This window comes from Myxocyprinus asiaticus, chromosome 3 (assembly GCF_019703515.2).
Source record: "Myxocyprinus asiaticus isolate MX2 ecotype Aquarium Trade chromosome 3, UBuf_Myxa_2, whole genome shotgun sequence".
NCBI lineage: Eukaryota > Metazoa > Chordata > Actinopteri > Cypriniformes > Catostomidae > Myxocyprinus > Myxocyprinus asiaticus.
Window position 1 is genome coordinate 19,176,057 of NC_059346.1, and position 20,767 is coordinate 19,196,823.

The 20,767-nt window shown below is 36.5% G+C and overlaps 1 protein-coding gene across 1 annotated transcript; it reads right to left on the reverse strand.

Annotated features, from left to right (window-relative positions):
- Positions 1 to 20: 20 nt before the first annotated feature.
- Positions 21 to 6,220, reverse strand: LOC127417167 (tRNA (uracil-5-)-methyltransferase homolog A-like). The gene is made up of 12 exons (XM_051656971.1): positions 6,073 to 6,220; positions 5,251 to 5,897; positions 4,986 to 5,094; positions 4,192 to 4,373; positions 3,042 to 3,156; positions 2,802 to 2,917; positions 2,611 to 2,722; positions 1,874 to 1,996; positions 1,628 to 1,703; positions 1,409 to 1,525; positions 940 to 1,036; positions 21 to 253 (listed from the first exon to the last, which is right to left on the reverse strand). Exons 2-12 carry the CDS (start codon positions 5,889 to 5,891, stop codon positions 82 to 84), a joined length of 1,860 nt encoding a protein of 619 aa, XP_051512931.1. The 5' UTR covers positions 5,892 to 5,897; positions 6,073 to 6,220; the 3' UTR covers positions 21 to 81.
- Positions 6,221 to 20,767: the final 14,547 nt, after the last annotated feature.

Here is a 20,767-nt window from a genome sequence, read left to right on the forward strand (position 1 = left end):
TCTGTATATTTGTATGGCCATAAAGTGTTTTTGTGGCAGAAGAGTAGCTGTCGTGATTTGGTAACTAATTACTGCAGAGCTTCAGTTCTCCGGGTTCTGCTGTGTCTGACTGTCAGTGCTGGAGCTGTAGTCCACCCTTTCAAACAGCAGGATGGTCTCACAGTGCATGGTCTGGGGGAAGAGGTCGACAGCCATAGCTCTAACTGGGCGGAAGGGAGCTCCTCTCACACGGTTAGAAGGAGCTCTGCAGAGACTTTATGTTGAAAGTAAGAATAGAAAATAATTTTTAATTCAAATATGTTTTTAGATTATCTCAAAGTAAGCTGATGATTCTGTGCAGCATCTATAAAATCTTCTGAGTATTTAAGGTGCACTGAGTTTTTTTTTAAAGAAATAGTAGTAGTAAAATAGTATTTTTTTAAAACTATGCTTACTACATATGCGAGATATGTGTGCTTTACTGGAGAATGGCAAATGTTCTAATCACAGCTGACCTTCCTCAGTGCCGGTCGCTTTTGACTGAAACATTTGCCATTCTTTCGTATAGCAAATATAACCGATCCTGCTTGACCCACTCCGAGAGCGGGATTCAAACCGGGGTCTCCGGCATGGGAGGCGGGCGTGCTAACGAGGAGGCTAAAGACAATATTTTAAAATGATGTACACTCAAAGAAATAGCTTCTTTGTTCTACATATGGTGCTGGACGCACATTCACGAGCGCCACATGTTGAGATCATATGAATGACCAGCTGAATATTACTCCCTTTATCTCAATAATTCTTTGTAATTGGCCGCTTTCACTAGTGGAATACATTAATCATGGCTGACTGCAAATAACAAACTTTTACAATGACACTGGTAACGGGAACTTCTGTTTTGGCATGATGTTGCATCTATGCCGCTAGGCATCACCGCAACATAAACAGAAATGAACTTACTCAATAAAATTATTCATAGCAGCTTTGGCATTGCAGGCCACATAGACGAGTCTCTTCAGATGCTCTGCTCTTCTGATCGCAAGAATAACTTTGGAATCTGGTACGAGTAGAAATTATACATAAAAACACCACTTCCAAAAATGCAAAGCATTAGATAAACATTATATAGTTCACCCAAAGATGAAAATTCTGTTATCATTTCCTACTCACCCTCATGTTGTTACAAACCTGTATGACTTTCTTCCATGGAACACAAAAGGAGATGTTAGGCAAAATTTTAGCCTTATTCACCATTCACTTTCACTTAATATTTTTTCCATTCAATGGAAGTGAATGGTGACTGAGGCTAAAATTCTGCCCAACATCTCCTTTTGGGTTCTACAAAAGAAAGTCAGTGAGCAAATGATGAGAGATTTTTCATTTTTGGTTGAACTATCCCATTAAAAAATGTAAAAAGTATTGTCCTTACGTAGCCCTGCTCTTGGAGGGTCAACAACTGCAGTGACATTGGGGGATACAACTGCATTAAGAACAGTGGGGAACACATCCTCAGCCTTCCCACAGTGGAATTCTACATTGGTCAAGCCTGAAAAAGTACATTTGGAAACATGAAGAGAGAATAACCGGACCATGATATTTTTCTCAATCTTGATAGTAGTTTTAATTTTTACGGCACTCTATGACCTACCATTAGCTTCAGCGTTAGCCTTAGCATCTTCCACTGCCTCCTGACACAACTCTATCCCAATCACCTTCTTCACCCTCTGTTGATGACAGATGGCAACCCAGAAATGGCTCAAATTTCAAAATAAACAGCGATATAAAAACAATTGTGGCTAAGTTCAGGCTAACTCTCTTTCTGAGAACAGGTTGGCTCTGAGAAGAGTTTTCTGTTACAAAAGTAGTTGTGTATTCTGAAACGCAAAGACCATACCTTTGCCAGAGAGATGCCAATGGTTCCTGTTCCACAGCACACATCCAACACGGTGCTGTCCTCGTCTAGTTGAGCCCATTCGCCCACAGCAGAATACAGAACCTCAGCCGCAGGGGTGTTTGTCTACAAGTATCACAACAGCAATATCAGTAGGACATTTAAACTAAAAATCAGTTCTCTACTAAAAAGAGTGTGTTAATTCAAAAATGAAAATTCTGTCAATTACTCACTTTTCTGTTGAACACAAAAGGAGACTGTTCAGTCTCAGTCACCATTCACTTTTATTGTATGGACAAAAGAAGCAATGAAAGTGAATCTTGACATTCCACCTAACATCTTTTGTGTTTCACAGAAGAAAGTCATATGGGTTTGGAACAACATGAGGGTTTTAGAGTAAATTATTTTCATTTTTGGGTGAACTATTGACATGCCCCAAAGGAATAAGACACAGACATTTTAACTATGTAAATTTATACTTGAATTTATACCATAATGTTTACTTCAGTTCAATCTTGTGTCATATATACTGCATACTGTGTATTCAGTATATTGTGTAGTTTGGTTATACTGTATACCCTCTGTAGTCCTGTATTTATTGTATTTTATTTGTGGTACTGCCCGTGTACTGTAATGTCTCTTTTCCAAATTTTCCATACGGCATCAATAAAGTACCTGTCTGGCTTAAGTTGGCAGAGACTTAACTGCTCACAGCCTTAGTTCAACATTAGGAGATTCACCTGGAAGAATGAATGAGGAGATATGCGGAATTTCAGTCCGAGAAGTTCTTCATGAATACATTCATCCCCAGTCACATGCTCACATGGCAGGTCCTCCGTACCAGCAGATGTCCTAGGTCAAGTGAATAAATAAATGAATGATCAATTGTCACATTTGAGATGTGCAGGCTTTTTTGTATCACTGAGCTTACCTTTGTCCCATTCTCACAAAGTACAACGATGTTATGCCATTTTCTTTTCCATCGCCTTCTGTAAAATACTGTCGAAGGTTTCTTTTCAGTTCCTCAAGTTCTTCTTCTTGGAGTTTCTAGGTTGTTTAAAACAGTAAAGGTGGTTTAAAAATATACAGTATTTGCAATCAAAGACATCATAATTTGTTAAATATATGACGTGAACAGAAATATAAGCATTAAATACACCTCTCTCCTTACCTGTGGATTGAAGAAAACAATGGCCATAGTTTGCTTTGTCCTACACGTCCGCACTGTCAGTTGACGCCAGTGGCCCTCATAAGTCTCTGGACTGTATACTGCATATGGAGTTGTCCTATTTAGAACAACAAAATTTATTAAAGTAGAAGTGTGTAATTTCTGTGCCACTAGTGCCTCTGAACGGAATTGCAAAAATAAAAGTTTGTTTTCAAACAGCTTCCTGCTTGTTCCAGCTTCTGCTGTTGATCGAACAGACAAATCTGCCCCCAGTATGGCTGTTCATTTGCAACCAATACGGCATTGGTTGAGTCAATATGGCTGTTCAGGTTGTAGCCCAAAAACCCTGAAGAGAATTTGCATTTTCGAGCCAAGGGTTCCCTTTGGATTTTCCTATGTGTTTTTACAATGGCTGTTTTGGATTTATGAGTAAAATAAGGTCTGTGTTGTAAATATTACTTGATTATAGGTAGGTGTTTTGTTCTACAACATAAATTATACACTCATGCCTCAAACAGGAATTTTGAAGCTACACTGAGGCAGTATAAAAAACACATGGCAGCTTCAAAATTTACATTTGTGGCATGAAAATGTGTAATTTATGCTGTAGAACAAAACATTGGTCTACATATCTTCAAGTAATGTTTACCACAGACCTTATTTTACTCATAAATCCAAATCTGCCACTATAAAAACACACAGGAAATTTCTGAGGGAACCCATGGCGAATTAGCCTTCCAGGTTCACCTACAAATTGACATCATGGCTGAACAGCTTTTTGTTATTGTGTTGGTATGGACGGGTCACTAAAAAAACAAACAAAGGAATTGTTATAGCGCCACAGAGACAGTGTTTACAGTTTTCGATAAAATTAACCTACAAATGGCTTACTTACAGTTGTCTCTGCATATTAGGCTGGAATAAGACTGATAAAGTATTTAACACAACAAAAGTTACATACTTTAGCTTTAATAAGTTGAAATGCAAACTTTTAATATGTTTCTGAAATTATCCTTTAATGTTTTCACTTAAAACATTTAATTGACAGACACACAAATTTGGTTACATTTGGAAACAGATGCTAGCATATAAGACTAACAGTTTTTTGTTAAATTCAAGAAAATAGATGTCTTTTATTTATTTGTTTATTCACCTGATGAATTGCTGGAAGGCCTGGACGACCATCTTGGCCTCAGAAGAAACATGGCTGGTTTCTGCCGGACTCACTACAGCACAGGATCCGCCTTTATATTTACCCAAACGAAAGCCCACGGTCTTATCCTCTCCATCCGCTCCCACTCCAATCACAAACTCACACTTATTTCTGTACTCCATCTGCAGGTCAAAAGGACACCAGTACAGTGTGTTTACTGTACAGTGACAAAGCACACTGAATCATCATACTGTTTGTATTTGTAAAGATTTTATTAAACGGATTATTTTGTACTAGTCCGAACAGATTGGAATTCCATGTGCAAAGGCGTAAGGAAAAAAAAGTGCACATTAATAAGGAGATCATAAATATTTTAGAGCTGACACATAGGGTGAAATGTGGTATGAGGGCTGGTTTGAACACCCGCCAGTGTGTGTATCCTGTGTCAGAGCCCTTAAGCATGTATCTGGGGACAGAAGTACACATGCTTTCACTCGAAACCATTACCAATCTCTTACAAAAATGCACTACGACAGTACATGGGCAACACAGAATACATGGAATAACATTGTACAGTGATGCTATCAGAGGGTAACACCATGATACTTTGACACATACCATGGTACTGAATGATTACCATATTACTGTACCATAGTCTTTACATGTCCAAGTCCAAGGTACTTACCATGCTTACAAAGAATACCATGGTACTTTTCTGTTAGTGATGATACTACAAGTTTATGAATGTTTGATTGTTATAAGAACTGTTTTAGGTGAGCACACAGGAGTGTTACCTGCACAGGTGATGGCCGTATGGGCTCCAGTGGGCAGCACATTTTGTTACACTTCTCTTTCTGAACAAACAGCCATGGCAGCATGGCTTTGTTGTTGTTGCCAATTTCTCTGTGCACAAACAGAATACAAACATGTCATGTGCGAGGAAACTGGCAGGAGCATTTTTACTTATCAAAATAACTGTTGCTATACCACCAGAAGCTTTGGGTGACAATTTTGTCATGCTTATATAACTAGACACACTAGAGAACATGTTGCTGATACCTGGTCAGTTTCTGCAAAATGCCTTCCACCTCTTGCTGCTTCCTCTTCAGCTGTTCCTCATAAGGCACGTTCCACAATGGCGTCACTGCATTGGCAATCTGGATATTGAGAGACTCTTCTTCATCCTCTTCTACCTCCTGGCTACCTGCAGCACGCTTTGCGCCAGGTTGCACACCCTCCGTTTCCTCCTCTTGTTTCCTCTTCTTTAGAATGGGATCAGCTTTGGGCTTGGCGAGCCGTACACTTAACACTTTATTCTTCCACTGCATACCATGCACTGCCTTCATGGCCTTGTCCCTTTCCTCCTGGTTCTTAAAAGTCACAAAGGCAAACATCTGTTTGCTGAAAAGCTTGACTTTGTGAGGACTGATTCCATGTTTGTTTAGGAACTTCTTCAGGTCATTAAAGCCAATGTACTTGGGCAGGTTCTGGATCTCGACTTTGAAGATCTCTGATGTGAAGAGATCCCCTTTGATATAACGGTAGACATTGGAGTCACCACCTGCTGCTTCCTCTCCTTCTGCTGCTGGCTGATTCTCTTGGTTTTTCTGCTCCATCAAGTCATCTGTAATAAATGATTTCTTCTCTGTGCTGGGTAATGGATCAGCAGGGGCACTGTTGTCAACAGCAACATCTGCCATGTTGCTCTGTATGAAAGACCAATGAAACTTATTATTATACTTACAAATATTGTTCTGTGTTTGCCAGTTTTACTAATAGCTTATACAGGCTATATTAACAAAATCAACGAGAATTCTTATAACAAATATATGCAAACAAACTGCTTTTTGTTAAGTTATTTCTGATATTTTTTTAACAAACCTGTGATGTCAAATCGCCTTTTTATTATTCAATATTCTTCAGTCATATATCACTATGAACCAGAAATGAGCTCTACAAGCACTGCACTTCTGCAAACATGCAAGCTGCCATCTTTAAGACAAGAACACGTGTCAAAAGCAGCGTATCATGGTCGAGACTAGAAGGTTAGGGTGTGAAAGTCTCGCGAGAGTCGCATTTACTGTTACTAAAGAGTGGTTTATTTAGGTTTAGGAGTAAGGTTACGGTAAGGGTTATGTTAAAAGGTAGGGGAAGGTGTAGGGTTTCTGTAGGTCTCACAGTAGGCTCGTATGAGATGAGCAAGTTCTGAGCATAACCGATCACCGGTGATCACTGGCAGATGCATGCCGGTGTTGTGAGAAATCCAGTTCCCCAGTATAGCTAGCCTCCAGTATGGCGGGAACTCCGTGCCAAAACCCAAACGTCCCACTGACCAACAGATCAAAATTAAACCAGAAACAAAATTAAAAAATACTTGGTGCTAGCACATTTATAACAAGGATATACTTACGGTGCAACATGTAAACGTATACAGGATGAAACTTACCGGTGTTTGTCGCACTGTCGTTCTTCATATATTCATCGTTCATCATATATTCAGTGTAGTGACAAACGCATACGTTGTTCATTACGAGTCATGTTTTCATTAAAAAGGAAAGAGATTGGGAGTCACGTGATGCCATGCGAGGTTCAGACATGTGAACAGCGAGCTCTGCGCACTTTGCTAGTTTTGATACTTTTCATGTCATAAACCGGTGAGATTTGAAACACCCTGATACTTAACTGTTCTAGGAAGACAATATGACAAAGAATTCCAAATCCTCGGGCTCTGGAGACATTAAAAGACACTTATGTGCTCAAGCTGACACCCCCCCAGAGGCCGTGGACCAGGGAGTCAGTTTGGCCGGAGAGGTGAAAGAGATTCGGCGTGAATTGCTGAACATATCGTTAATGCTGGCGAAGGTCGTTGCTGACTTGGAGGATCTTGCTGTAATACGTCGATCGATCACTGCCATGGAGACAAAATTCACTGATATGGTTACAAGAGTGGCAGAGGTCGAGAAACAGATTGATTATCTGGAGTCATCGGAGAGGGAATTAGCTGCTCTTTCCAAGTTCGACATAAGCCACAAACTGGAAATCAAGTGAGCTCACAAGGTTCTGGCTCGGAGATCCGTGGAGGGAGAAAGGCCCCGATCAATTCTGGCCAAATTTCTGAGATCATCCGATAAAGATCTCATGTTACGCGAGGCAAGGAGTAAAGGAAGGCTTTCTTGGAAGAACCACAGCATTTTCTTGTTTCCAGACTTTGCAAATTCGACAAGAGAGAAACGTGATGGATTCAAGGAATGCAAGAAACTCTTACATCAATGGAAGGTTGCTTTTGCACTGACGTTCCCAGACAAATTGAAAATAGATGCTAAGGATGGCCGTAAAACATTTACATGCCCACAACAAGCATTGTCCTTCATAAAGTCCATGGAGTGAGTAAGTCATTTGGTAATACTCATGTTGCAGCCGAGTGGACCGACTCACTGAACATTCACTTGACCGTCCGAGGAAACTGAGTGCCTTTTGTGTTTCTTTTTGTATTTGTTATTATGTATTTATATCTTATGTACTTTTAACATATATACTGTATAGTTATATATATACTGTATATTTTATAAATACTATTTTTATTGTATACTGGGTATTCTATATCGTGTGTATGTGTATTCTATATTGTGTGTACTGTATACTGTACATTGTATATTATTATTTGTATATTGTGTTGTGTGTAATTATGTGTATAATAGATATGTAAATTGTTTTGAGTAAATCTGATGTTTACTGTAAATTGGTATATGTCTCATCTCTGTCATGACCGCTATGTTGCTCGGAACTGCACCCAAGACTTTCACCCACTGTTGCACTTGTGTATATGGTTGAGTGACAATAAAGGGATTTGATAAAGGGAATTGATAGAAAATATATAAATATATACAATAATATAAGTTTTAGTTTCATACAAAGCTTCAGATATTTTCCTTATATATAAACTGACAAGTTTATAATATTTTATCTTATGATATTATACCAGCTATGACTTACAAGTTTGATGTAGTTTACCTTAATTGAAATACTTATAATGTAGTACCTTTGAGTGTCCAGGAGATGGCGTCAATTTGTTAATTTGTAGAATAATACTGAAACGGACCTAACCTTGAAAAGTGAGCCTTTGTTGATGAAACAAGATACTTCAATATACAGTTTTTTTTGTGTAATCCAAAAAGATAAAAGGGTTAACAGTGTTTGGAATGCTTTAAACTGTTTATTTTATACTTGTTTTAGAATATAAAAATATATACTTAGAATAGAAAAGTTTAAAAAATGTAACAAATTATGGAAACGTAGTAAACATAAATATACAACAGACAATGGGGGAATGTATGAATATGTTTTACAGACAAATTTCGGAGGCTCAGAAGAAAGAGATCCAGGAAAAGGAAAGATTGTCTGGCCAAGAATCTGTGAAAGAAGGCTCTAAAGGCTCTCTTAAAGCTGCACATGACATCATCTGGAGATTCTCTAGATTTCCTGGAAAGAGCAATAAAGAGTAGGGCTGTTCCAATACAATCAGATATCAATATATCGTGATACTTTTTCTCATGCTATTGTATCGATCCCGGTATTATTATTTTTATTCAATTTTTTTGTGTATTTATGTCTAACAGTTCAATAAAGATGAAGCAGATTGTCTAAATAAGAGTGGCTCTCCTCATTTCTTTCATATATGAGCAAATATGGACATTATAATTGAAATATACCCAAATTAATTGGAATTGAATCAAGAGCTTGTGAATCGTAACTGAAGTGAATCATGATATAGTGATGTATCGTGATATATCGAATCGTGACCTATGTATGGTGATACGTATCGTATAGTGAGGTACCCAGCCCTATTAAAGAGACTGAATATATAAAGAATGATGGATTGACAGGCATCAATTTGGGATGTATAATTAGCAATATGAATACTGGTGTCTGTGCAAATAACAATAATCAACAATTTATTAATTTGGAGTGTTTTGTATGGAGTGTGAATGTTGTACAGTAGGAAGAACCTGCAATTTGAAAATCTGCACTAATGTATAGATTCAGATTGGAAAAATGTATTTGTATTTTAAATTTTATTTATTTATTTACTTAATTTTATTTTATGTACCCTTACCCTACAATTTGTTCACCCACCGCCTATGTATATAGCCTATAGACAGAGATGTGATGCCATGTACAGTATTCAATTATATGCTTTGAATACTGTATGAAAACATGAGAGGCAGTGAAAATGCATGTTAGATCCAGTGTTCACAAGACCTCTCTCTCCATCAGAAGATATCCATATATCAGAGTTCTGTCTGTTATCCAAAACCAGTCAACATCAACAGCTTGTTATGTTAACACTCTCCTACCAGCCCAAGAGTCAGCAGGGGGAATACAGCAGAAGGCAGGAGACGAAGTGATGGTAAAAATGAGCAGAGTTTATTGAATAATCTTAATTGCGTCTTTCTCAGTGCTCAGTCTGACTTTGTCTGTCCAGCACAAATTCAACAAGTGTTACTATACCATGCAAAGTCAATGGACAATTATTTCTTCACAACATCATCCCATGACATTGAAGACCTTGAAATTGAAACTCTTTATCTCTAACTTGTGAGACAATATAGCACACAACATAAAATTAAACAATTTGACAAATAACAAATAATATATAAAAATTATATATGTATGAATAATAAAATAATATGAAAAATAGAAAGAAATGAATTAAGACTTTGTATGTATGTATGTGCAGTATGTTTGCTCTCTTTAAGTAACACACTCACAATCACACACACACAGACTCACAAACACACACACACACACACACACACGTTGCCTTTGAAAAATGAAAATAGAACTTTAGATCCTTCTGTCATGGAATGTGGTATGTAAGTTTCTTTCAACATTATCAGAGAAAGTCATGATAGACATGTGGTAGTTTTTTTTTATAGCTATCAGTTAATCACTCAGAATGACTTAGAATAGCCTACAACACCTTTCTCTAAATGCTTATTGAGGGAAGTACAGGATGCAGGGGAAATGGTTGAGTATCTAGTGCCTGTATTGTTCATTTATGGTCTTTAAACAACAGCTTGGCTCCATACCTAGTTAAAAACCAGCTAAATTCAAGATGCTGAATTTACGTCTTCAAGTGACATCTTCATGTGGGTCACCCGCTGTGTAAGAGGTTCAAACACAAAATGGCTGTGTCTCGTTTCGAAGGCTGCATGCTAGGTAGGACGCGTCCTTTGAAGGCTGCAGTATACCAAGCGTCCTCCTTTAAACAAGTCTCATTTAAACGAGACGGCCTTCGTAGGACAAACGGAAACGTAACGTATCATGGTTGCTATGAGAGCAGGACACTCTTTAACAAGCACGAGCGCTTTGAGTGACAAGGGAACAAAGTCCCATTGGAAGGGAATGTATGAGGTACATTTTAGGAGAGTTATAATGATGTAAAGAGAAAAGAAAATAGATTTTACAGGTGTACTTTTAGTCTAATACTTTATTTAAATTATATGTTAATATAATTATACATATTATATACTCTGCACCCATCTACTGAGGTACTTCAACTTGGGAATTAACATTACTTGCGTTTGAACATAATATTTACGGGCAAATTTGCGTTATTTTTTTTAGACATTTCCGGTGAAGCAAAGAATTGTGGGTTGTGAGTGCCCAAGATGGATACACCACATGCATCCTCTGAATTCCTGTGAAAGAAGGCTGCATTCGAAGTGTCCTACTTGCTTTTCTGAAACGAGACAGCCTTGATGACCTATGCGGCTGACAAATGCGACCTCCGGAGGACGCAGCCTTCCAAACGAGACACAGCCGATGTTTGGTCTGTCAGTCGGGGTGACGGTTGGATTTCGGCACGGAGTTCCCTCCATACTCCAGGGGGATAGCCGTTTGTAATGCCTGATGAAAAACCTATCATAGCGCTCTGTTTTTATCCCCAGCAGTACAGATGCCTGCTGTATTGTACTATAACATGCAATTTAAAAGGAAAATGTATATTAAATCCCTTTACTATGATTAACAGTATGCTAAATTCATAACTTTTATAATAAATGGATCTCAGGCTGTGAACTATCAATGTATTTATTTAATTAGCATGTTTTAATCAATATAAAAATGTATTTAACATTGTTTTCTTTATTATGTCTTTAGTATATCACGTTATCAAATTTAAATGTTTTACTTTTGAAATGAGAGGCGGCCGCAGTAGCAGGCATGCAGCACAGTTGCTTTTTCGGAGCTGCGCGAACTGCAAGCACGTGGGAAATTACTTGCCGAAGAAACAGCTTAATGCTCATTGGCTTAAACAGCAGTGATGTTTTGTTCTCTTGTAAAATTCTAATTACGTGTTTTTATATGTATAAATTATATGTGAACATTCACAACATTCTTACAGTGCAATCTCTGTATAGGATATGTGATTGGTATCATATCATATGAAATATCTAAAATATGTGTCTTTATTAAACTAAAAATTGATGGAAAGTCTCGTCTTATGGGGGGAATTAAATAACAGGTACATTGCGTGTCTTGTTCGTAATATTTATTTTCATTTAAAAGCAACAGAATTTAAATTACATCCACTTTATTAACAACAAACGTGAATCACGTGATATCTGCCTCTGATCTTGTAGCGGCTGATCCACCACGAGCAGTGAGAACTGTCCAATTTCTTTATTGAACAATATCATGTACAAATAACATGGCAACATTTATACATCATTGCAATATAACAATGAGATCAGGTGCAAAAGAGCATTTAAAAAAAAATTAAAGATTAAAAATTAAACCAAAAAGCTAGGGGTTGTTTTTCAAATCATATTCTTCTGTTATATCAAAAAGTTTTTTTGCATTTGTACTTTTCATCAACATAAGGGCATTTATATAAGAAAGAAACATATCGTGAAATACAGAAAACCTGGGTTTCACTTTCAAATATTTAGATTTGTGTATATCAAATTTCCAAAGAATAAGGATATTATTAACCAGAAAATCATCTTTGTTGCTGTTCATAAGTCCGTAGACAATGTCCTTATGAGAGAAGACATCAAGAAGAGGAACCTTTGGGTAAAGCCACGCATGAATATCAAGCCATAAAGCATCTACATACATACATTGGAAAAATAAATGATCAGTAGTTTCAATATTATCAGAAAATACCAAATTGTTTCGTTCAAATTCTTTGTAGGGATAAACATTGTTTAAAATTTTGAAATGAATTTCCTTAGCTTTGGGAGATAATGGGAATTTTAAATAATTTGTTCGTAACCTGTAAATTGTTTCTTTTGAGAAAAACTGTGAAATAAAGTTTCTATAAACTACAGTAAGGAATAACATGTTATCAAACATATTTCTGATAGTTTTGTTGGGAAATTTAGTTTCTTTGAAGTCGTAACCTCCAATTAAAAGTGATGGGAGACTCAGGGTGGTGGGATTAGAATTTGGAAGAAATCCTTTGATTAGACATATAATAGAGTTGGGGATAGGTTTGATTATAGAATTAAATTTGTTCCGATTACAGGTTAAATCATATTTAAAACAGAAATTCTCATATGATATAAAACATTCTCTGCTATTGACTAAATGAAGCACCGACCAGATACCTGTCTCCATCCAGTCCTTATTATACAGTGATTTGTTTCTTATTGTGATATATTTATTATTCCATATTGGGGTCTTATGTGGTGTGAAATTATGATTGTATAAAAGCTTCCAGTACAACAACACTTGCTGGTGAAACTGTGATAGTTTGATAGGAAGACATTGGGGAGTGAAATCACATCTAAGTACAAATTCTATCCCTCCCAATTTAATAAATATTTCTCTGGGAATATGAAACCAGAGATTGTTGTTAATTAGAAAAGATTTTAACCAGTTAATTTTCAGGGTACCATTTATGAAATCAAGGTCAATGGCTTGTAGACCTCCATCTTTGAAATCTTTAGTCAACTTTGCTCTTTTAATGTAATGAATTTCTTTCTTCAGATATAATCAAAATTAACCTGATTAATTTTTTTAATCACTTCATTTGGAATTGCCAATGAGTATGCAGGATAGATGCACCTTGATAAACTATCCATTTTAGTTACAAATATTATTCCCAATAAACTAATATCACTCAATAACCATGAGTTAAGTTTAGTTTGGCATTTATCAACTACTTTCCACCGGTTCATATTTTCGTGTTCAGCTGAGTCTTTGGAAATATATATTCCTAAATATTTCACTGTGGATTTTATAGGGATGTTATAGGCCTCAGTTAACTGACATTGATGGATTGGCATTAACTCACATTTGTTCAGATTTACTTTTAAGATAGAGAAAATGTGTGAATCGTTTGTAGAATTTTGGGAACTTCTGACAGCTGCTTCATAAAAATGGTAGTATTGTGTATAGTATAGTAACTGGCTGATGATTACTGGTTGCCCAAAAGCCTCTAATGGAGCTATGTTTGAATTTTTAACGAAGATAGAAAGCAGCTCTGTAGTCATTATAAAGAGAAATGGGGATAAGGGGCAACCCTGTTTAACCCCACTTTTGATAGAGAATCGGGGTGATGTACCTCCTGGTAAGGAAATGAAACTATTTGAATTTTCATAAAGAGATTCTATAATGCTTCTAAATTTCTCTCCAAAACCAAATATACTTAAACAATGGAAAATAAATGGGTGTTCAATTTAATCGAATGCCTTAAAGAAATCAAGAAATAAAATAAAACCATCGTCAATAACATGACTATAATCCAAAATATCAAGCACTAAACGAATATTATTGTGGATGGATCTTCCTTTCATAAAACCAGATTGAGAGTCGCTTATAATATTATGTAGGAAGTTTTTCAATCTGCTAGCATATATAATAATTACAATTTTGTAATCGGTGTTTAATAAAGTAATGGGTCTAAAGTTATCTACAATTTTTGGGTCCTTATCCAGTTTAGGGATTAAAGTTATTACATCTTGTTTCATAGTAGGGGGGAATGTCATATTATCCGTTGCTTCTTTTAACAAAAGAGAGAAAGGATTTTTTATTAAGCCCCAGAAGTGCTTATAGAAATTGGCTGTAAGGCTGACGCTACCTGGAGATTTGTTTAAAGATAAGCTGTCTACAGCTTTATCCAGCTCATCAGAGGTAATATCAGCATCACATAACAACACACACTCCTCATCTATACGGGGAATTAAATCTTTAATTTGGCTGAAGAAGAATTCAGCATCATCCAAGGAAAAGGCTGAGGAATATAATTTTTTATAGAAAGAGACAGCTTCCTTAGCAATCAAAGTTCGATCTGTAACTACAATGCCATTAATCAATAATGCTTTAATTGAAAGTCTCTCCTGCCTTCTTTTTTCTAGATGACAACAATATGTGGTGCTTCTTTCCCCTTCCTCAGTCCACTTTGCCCTGGATCTTATGAAGGCTCCTTCAGCTTTTTGAAGATATGTATCATCCAGTTTAGATAGCAGAGTTTGTAGCTTCTGTTTATCATTATCAGAGAGTGATGTCCTGTTATATTAGTTGTTTATTTCTTTAATGATGTTAATGATGTTAATTTGTGAGAACTGTCCAACTGACTGCAGCTGCCTACTCTCATCAACTTTCAAGGCGAGGCATTTGGAATTTCAAACGAGCCTACACTCTTAAAAAAAAGGTTCTTCTGGTCCTCGGTATCCTCTGTGGGCGTGGCTTTGGAGGCACTTAAGGCAGTTCTTAGGGGTCGGATCATACAGTATGCCTCATTCATCAAAAAATCCAAAGTATGAGATCTCGTGGAGTTGGAAGGAAATATTAAAAGTGCAGAGGCAGAGCTGAAGCGGCGTATGTCATCTGATGGCCTCAGAGAATTTACCCAATTGAAATATAGATATAATACTATTTTGTCGCAGAAAGTGGAGTTTTGGCTATTCAGGGTGACAGTCATACTTTGAGTCAGGGGACAAAGCAGGGAAGCTTTTGGCTATATATATATAAAGCAGAGAGAGAGTCTCTTTCTATCATTCCCTCAGTGAAATCTGCTGGTGGTGACATTTTTACCTCAGCCATTGATATTAATAATGCCTTTAAAGAGTTCTATCTTGATCTTTATAGTTCCACGTCTTTGTCTACTGATGAAGATATTAGAAACTTTGTGGAACCATTAGATCTTCCTAAACTGAAGACTGAGCAAAAAAAACGCTCTTGATTCTGAGATAAGTCCCTACCTACTGGCAAGGCTCCGGGGCCAGATGGTTTTGCCACAGAATTCTTTAGATCCTATGCTACAGAATTGGCTCCACTTTTGTAAGAAGTTTACACTGAATCATTAAAGAATGGAAAGCTTCCTCCAACCATGACACAAGCCCGGATCAGTCTGATTCTTAAAATGGACAAAGATCCAAGCGAGTGTAAAAGTTACAGTCCAATCTCCCTGATCCAACTAGATGTACAAATTTTGTCAGAACTTTTGGCTAACCGATTCAGTAAGGTTATGACATCTCTTATAAATATAGATCAGGTGGGGTTTATTCAGGGCTGTAGCTCTTCTGATAACATCAGGCGTCTCATCAATATCATGTGGTCAGTAGCGAATGATCAGTCTCCGGTCGCTGCCATCTCACTTGATGCCGAACAGGCGTTTGATATGGTAGAAAGGGATTATCTTTTTAAGATTTTGGAAATGTATGGGTTCGGGAGTACATTTACTGGTTGGATTAAGTTACTTTATAGACACCCTGTAGCAGTGGTACAAACAAATGGATTAATTTCAGATTATTTTACTCTGTATAGGGGCACTCGGCATGGTTGCCCTCTTTCCCCATTATTGTTCTGTCTTGCCCTGGAACCATTAGCAGCCGCGATAAGAAAGGAGGATGATTTTCCAGGGGTGGCTGAGGGAGGTGTGGTGCATAAGCTTCTGCTTTACGCAGATGATATTTTATTATTTGTCTCTGAACCTACTAGATCTATGCCTTGCCTCCACATAATTATTAATTCCTTTTCCATGTTCTCAGGATACAAAGTCAATTGGTCTAAATCTGAAGCTTTGGCTCTGACAGCGTACTGTCCAGTAACGGCTTTAAAGCCGGGCGCCTTCCAGTGGCCCAAACAGGGCATTAAGTATTTGGGGATTTTATTCCCAGCAAATTTGTCTGATTTAGTTAGTGTTAATTTTGACCCTTTAATAAAAAGTTTTTAGAGCGATGTGGTCACATGGGCTTCATTACATTTATCGATGATTGAGAAGGTTAATGTTAATAAAATGAATTGTATTCCAAAATTTAACTACCTGCTACAATCTCTCCCTGTAGATGTCCCCCTCTCTTATTTCAAGCAATTTGATAGCATAGCGAAGTCCTTCATTTGGAATGGTAAATGTCCCAGATTGCATTTTAATAAGTTACATAGTCCGATAGACAAAGGTGGGCTAGGCCTACCCAAGATTTCGTTTTACTATTATGCGTTCATTGTTATTGTATGGTTTAATAAATAAAAAATTATTCCAAAAAATAAAAAATAAAAAAAGGGTCTTAAATGGTTCTTTGCAGCACCTTAGGTTCCACAAAGAACCTTCTTCTTGTCAAGAACCATTTTTTATGATGTAGGGTTCTTGATTTGAGTTACATGGTTCTTTGGAGATTAAAAAAGTTATTTATGTCTCAGTATAGGTTCTTCAGTTCAGTGTATGGTTCTCTGAGGTATCATCTAAGGTTTCCTGTAAGTGAAGCCCTCCTAGCTGCATGTGTGTGTGTGTTAGAGAGAGAGAGAGAGAGAGAGAGAGAGAGAGAGTTTTATATATTCACTCACATGTGTGAGCGAGTTTTATTTATTTACACACACGTGGGTGTATATACCTAAACACATACACACACTCACTCACACACACACACACACACACACACACACACACACACACACACACACACACACACACACACACACACACACACACACACACACACACACACACACACACACACACACTCACACACACAAATATGAGAGATAAAGAAATAAAACTGCACACAGAGACAGAAGAGCCCTGACTGAACAGACTTTTTCGCGCTTCATTCGAAACAACTGATCACGCTCTAGCTGTCCCACCCACGGACAGCGGGAACTTCAACTCCAACGGTTTTTCACTCAGCTTCATTTGACGGTGGTAAGTTATTATTTATAAGATTATTATTTATAGTATTAAAGTTCTACTTATTCTAGTTAAAGTTCTACTTATTGTTGAGGTGTTATTAAAATGTTGTAACAAGAATTGTGCGACGTTAGTTGTATTAGTTCAACAAAATTGATGGACATGAACGAACGAATGTTTAATTAATTCTTGTAACTTGCTATTTTTAGAGAAAGGTCAGTATGGCGAGTTAATTTTATGACGTGGTTATCTTCCTATTTGCTTTTTGTAATGTTAGTAGATCTGTGTAGAGTATAAATTAAAATGGCATTCTTTTGGCGCCGAAAATGGAGTTTAACCTAGCTGGAATTGTTTATTGTGATATTATAAGATTAAACTCGATAGAAACTATGTATTGCATAAATTAGCTTTATATGCATATTGAGAGTTCTTTTAATTGTGACCTTAAAGGAATAGTTCACCCAAAAAATAAAATTTGCTGATAATTTACTCACCCTCAGTCCATCCAATATGTATATGCCTTAATTATGTGAAATTAATATTTTTAGGAAACTTTGCACCTCCATGCAATGCAGTGAACGGCAATCAATTTTTGACTGTCTAAAAGACACATTTAGGCAGGGTAACAGTCGAAGGTCTTCTGAGGCAAAACGCTGCGTGTTTATATGAAACAAATCCATATGAACCCTTCTATTCTCTTTCCTTACAGTTTACAATTTTGACCCCACAAACTTACAGAACGATTGTATAAAAAATATAATTGTTTAATAATACAAAGAATATATCTTTTTTTATTATTATTATTTACTTTTCTCTACATTTGTGCTGTGTTTTGGGGGATATGTGGTATTTTTTTTTTTTTTTTTTTTTTACCTCAAAATTACTAAACAACGCAATAAGTTTACATGTAAAATATAAAATCTTTATGAAAAACTGGTTTGGAACGGAATTTACTTTGAAGTAAATTATTACTTGTTTTTAATATTTGATATTTTATGTGCTTTTTAATGCGTCTGTAGTCTGAACCAGTGGTTTTCAAATATTTTGATGCCAAAGACCTACCAAATATAATGATGCTCTTGCAAGGGACCCTTTCCTAAAATCTTAAGATATGTTTTCCACAAAAATATGTCGATTTGCCTGTAATTATTCAAATCTATAGCTGTCAATAGAATAAAATAATACAGATTCATGTCGTTTCAAACCTGTACTGTATGACTTTCATTCTTCTGCAGAACACAAAAGAAAATATTTGTTTGAATATGTTAATGTCTATATAATGAAAGTCAGTAGTAACTATTGAGCTTGTAATACAGGTTTATAAAGTTTGGAACCACACGAGGGTGAAAATGTAACAATTTTCAGATTTGAATGAGCTTAAATAATGATTGTTGTTTTAAAGCGGTAATGAAAGTTATCAAACTCTGTATTTGTATTTGTATATTTGATTTAATATTGTTATTTAACATTTTAAATTTGACAGCCTTAAAAAATACAATTTGTAAAGAAATGCAACATGTTTCTGATGTAACGGTTCCAATAAATCTTAGACTTTTATTGCTTTTGATTGTTTACAAACAACGATATTGTAATTGTTGTCCTTTTCCATCTTTGATATGACACACCAGTGGACAGTGGATTATGTATGCAGCTGGCTGCAGAAGAATGGACTTAGTGCTTTTGCATCAGTTTTAATTGGTGAGCTAATTTAACCAAATGCAGTGCCAAAGATGTCCAATTAAGAGCACTAATTACTCCAAATACCTAAAACATCTGCAGCTGTACAACGAAAGTGAGAGTAATTTTTTGGTTACATGTGGAATTGACAGCTGTCCTCGTCAGTATTCCAAAGTAAAATCCCTTTATAATCACATTCTTCTGAACCCTGGAGATGAAATTGATTTTCGTGGACTTGACTGTTACCATTATTCTGGAAAAGATTTCATCACATTCCTACATTGGCCATTCAAATATATTCATGTTTAAAGGTAATTGCTTTGTCCATCTTTGGCATTTGCATTATTAAAAGCCCATGCATAAGGGTCTTCTATTGTTTGAGGCAAAGGTCACCAATTCTGGCCCTGGAGGGCCACAGTCCAGTGGAGTTTAGTTCCAACCCTAATTAAACACACCTGAACCAGCTAATCAAGGTCTTCAGGATTACCAGAAACTTTCAGAGATGTAAGTTAGTGTGCACCTCAATCAGCTCCCTAGTTCAGTAGTCAGGGCACTGACCAGGGAGTTGGCCATTTTAAGGGGTGTCCCAATGTCAAAATCGTTTCAGAAAATCCCACAATGCTCCAGGGAGCATCATTGCTCACTAAGTTGTTTCCTTAACGGAAATGGCGTCAAGTCTTCTGAAGTCTCTCACATTGTTAAAAGCACAAGATGAGCACAAGCTTTATTTTCTCTTTAAAAGAGATTTAAAAGAGATTTTGTTTATAATATCTTTCATTCTTCATGTGTGAAAGCAAATTCAATCCATTAAATATTATTTTTTAGAAGAAGATTAAAAAATTCACTCCTTTGTAATTCACTCCTATGTAATTTATCTTTCATAAAATCATTGTTGATTCTAAAATCTACCATAAAAAAGCACAAAAGTTTCATTTATACAGCAATGTTGTTGATTAATACCAGCTGTGTTTAATCATGTGACCTAATTGTGTCAAAGGTGATTCAGTCATAAGTGTCCCAATTGTCAGTGGATCAACAGCCTTGCTAGTTCCCAAATTCATGTACATGATATACTGATTGAGGCACACACTTGGACTAGGTTGAAGCTAAACTCTGCAGGACTGTGACCCTTGGTTTAAAGTGCTCATGTAAACTACCAAACTTTGCACTTTGGCCTCAGCCACATTTTTCTATATTTGTTTTTATGAATATATTTATATAACAACAGCAACTCTCAGTTACTCACTTTTTGTTGTATAAGATGTACTTTTACCTCATGCTGGGTGTTTTATTTTCCCCTTCCTTTCTAGAAAATGAAGTTGATGGCCCAATGCTTATGAAATTCACAGAATGAATGGGTGAGGGGATCTTCCCTAAAATGAAGGACCAGGTGCAGTTCTTGACTACATTAGATGCACTAAAAGAGTAAGTTGCAAATTTTATATCAACTGATTTATCAAACAGAGTACAAATTTGCAGTGCACATGATGTTGGCCATGTCTAGAAAGAAATTCTGGACTTGTAAAGTCGATGATGTTAGTTTGTTTATTTTTTAAAATAGAAGTGAGAGCTTCACTGACTCAACTGTCAGATGAGGGAGCAAATTATACTTTACAAGCGAGTGTGGGAAGTGGTCCAGCCAGTGTCCAACTTCACTTTCCACTATTCCTCATGACTACATTGAAGAATCAAGACCCTCAGCAGAAGTCTCATCAAAGGAATAAGATGAAAAATTCATTGGTGCAGGCTCTCTATGACTGTCTTAGT

What these genes read in the sequence shown, in the direction of transcription:
- LOC127417167 (XM_051656971.1), bottom strand. Translation starts at nt 5,891, where the DNA reads ATGGCAGATGTTGCTGTTGACAACAGTGCCCCTGCTGATCCATTACCC. An exon ending in TACGGCCATCACCTGTGCAG is followed by an intron (nt 4,374 to 4,985) that starts GTAACACTCCTG and finishes TTTGACCTGCAG; the next exon opens with ATGGAGTACAGAAATAAGTG. An exon ending in GCCTTCCAGCAATTCATCAG is followed by an intron (nt 3,157 to 4,191) that starts GTGAATAAACAA and finishes TGTTCTAAATAG; the next exon opens with GACAACTCCATATGCAGTAT.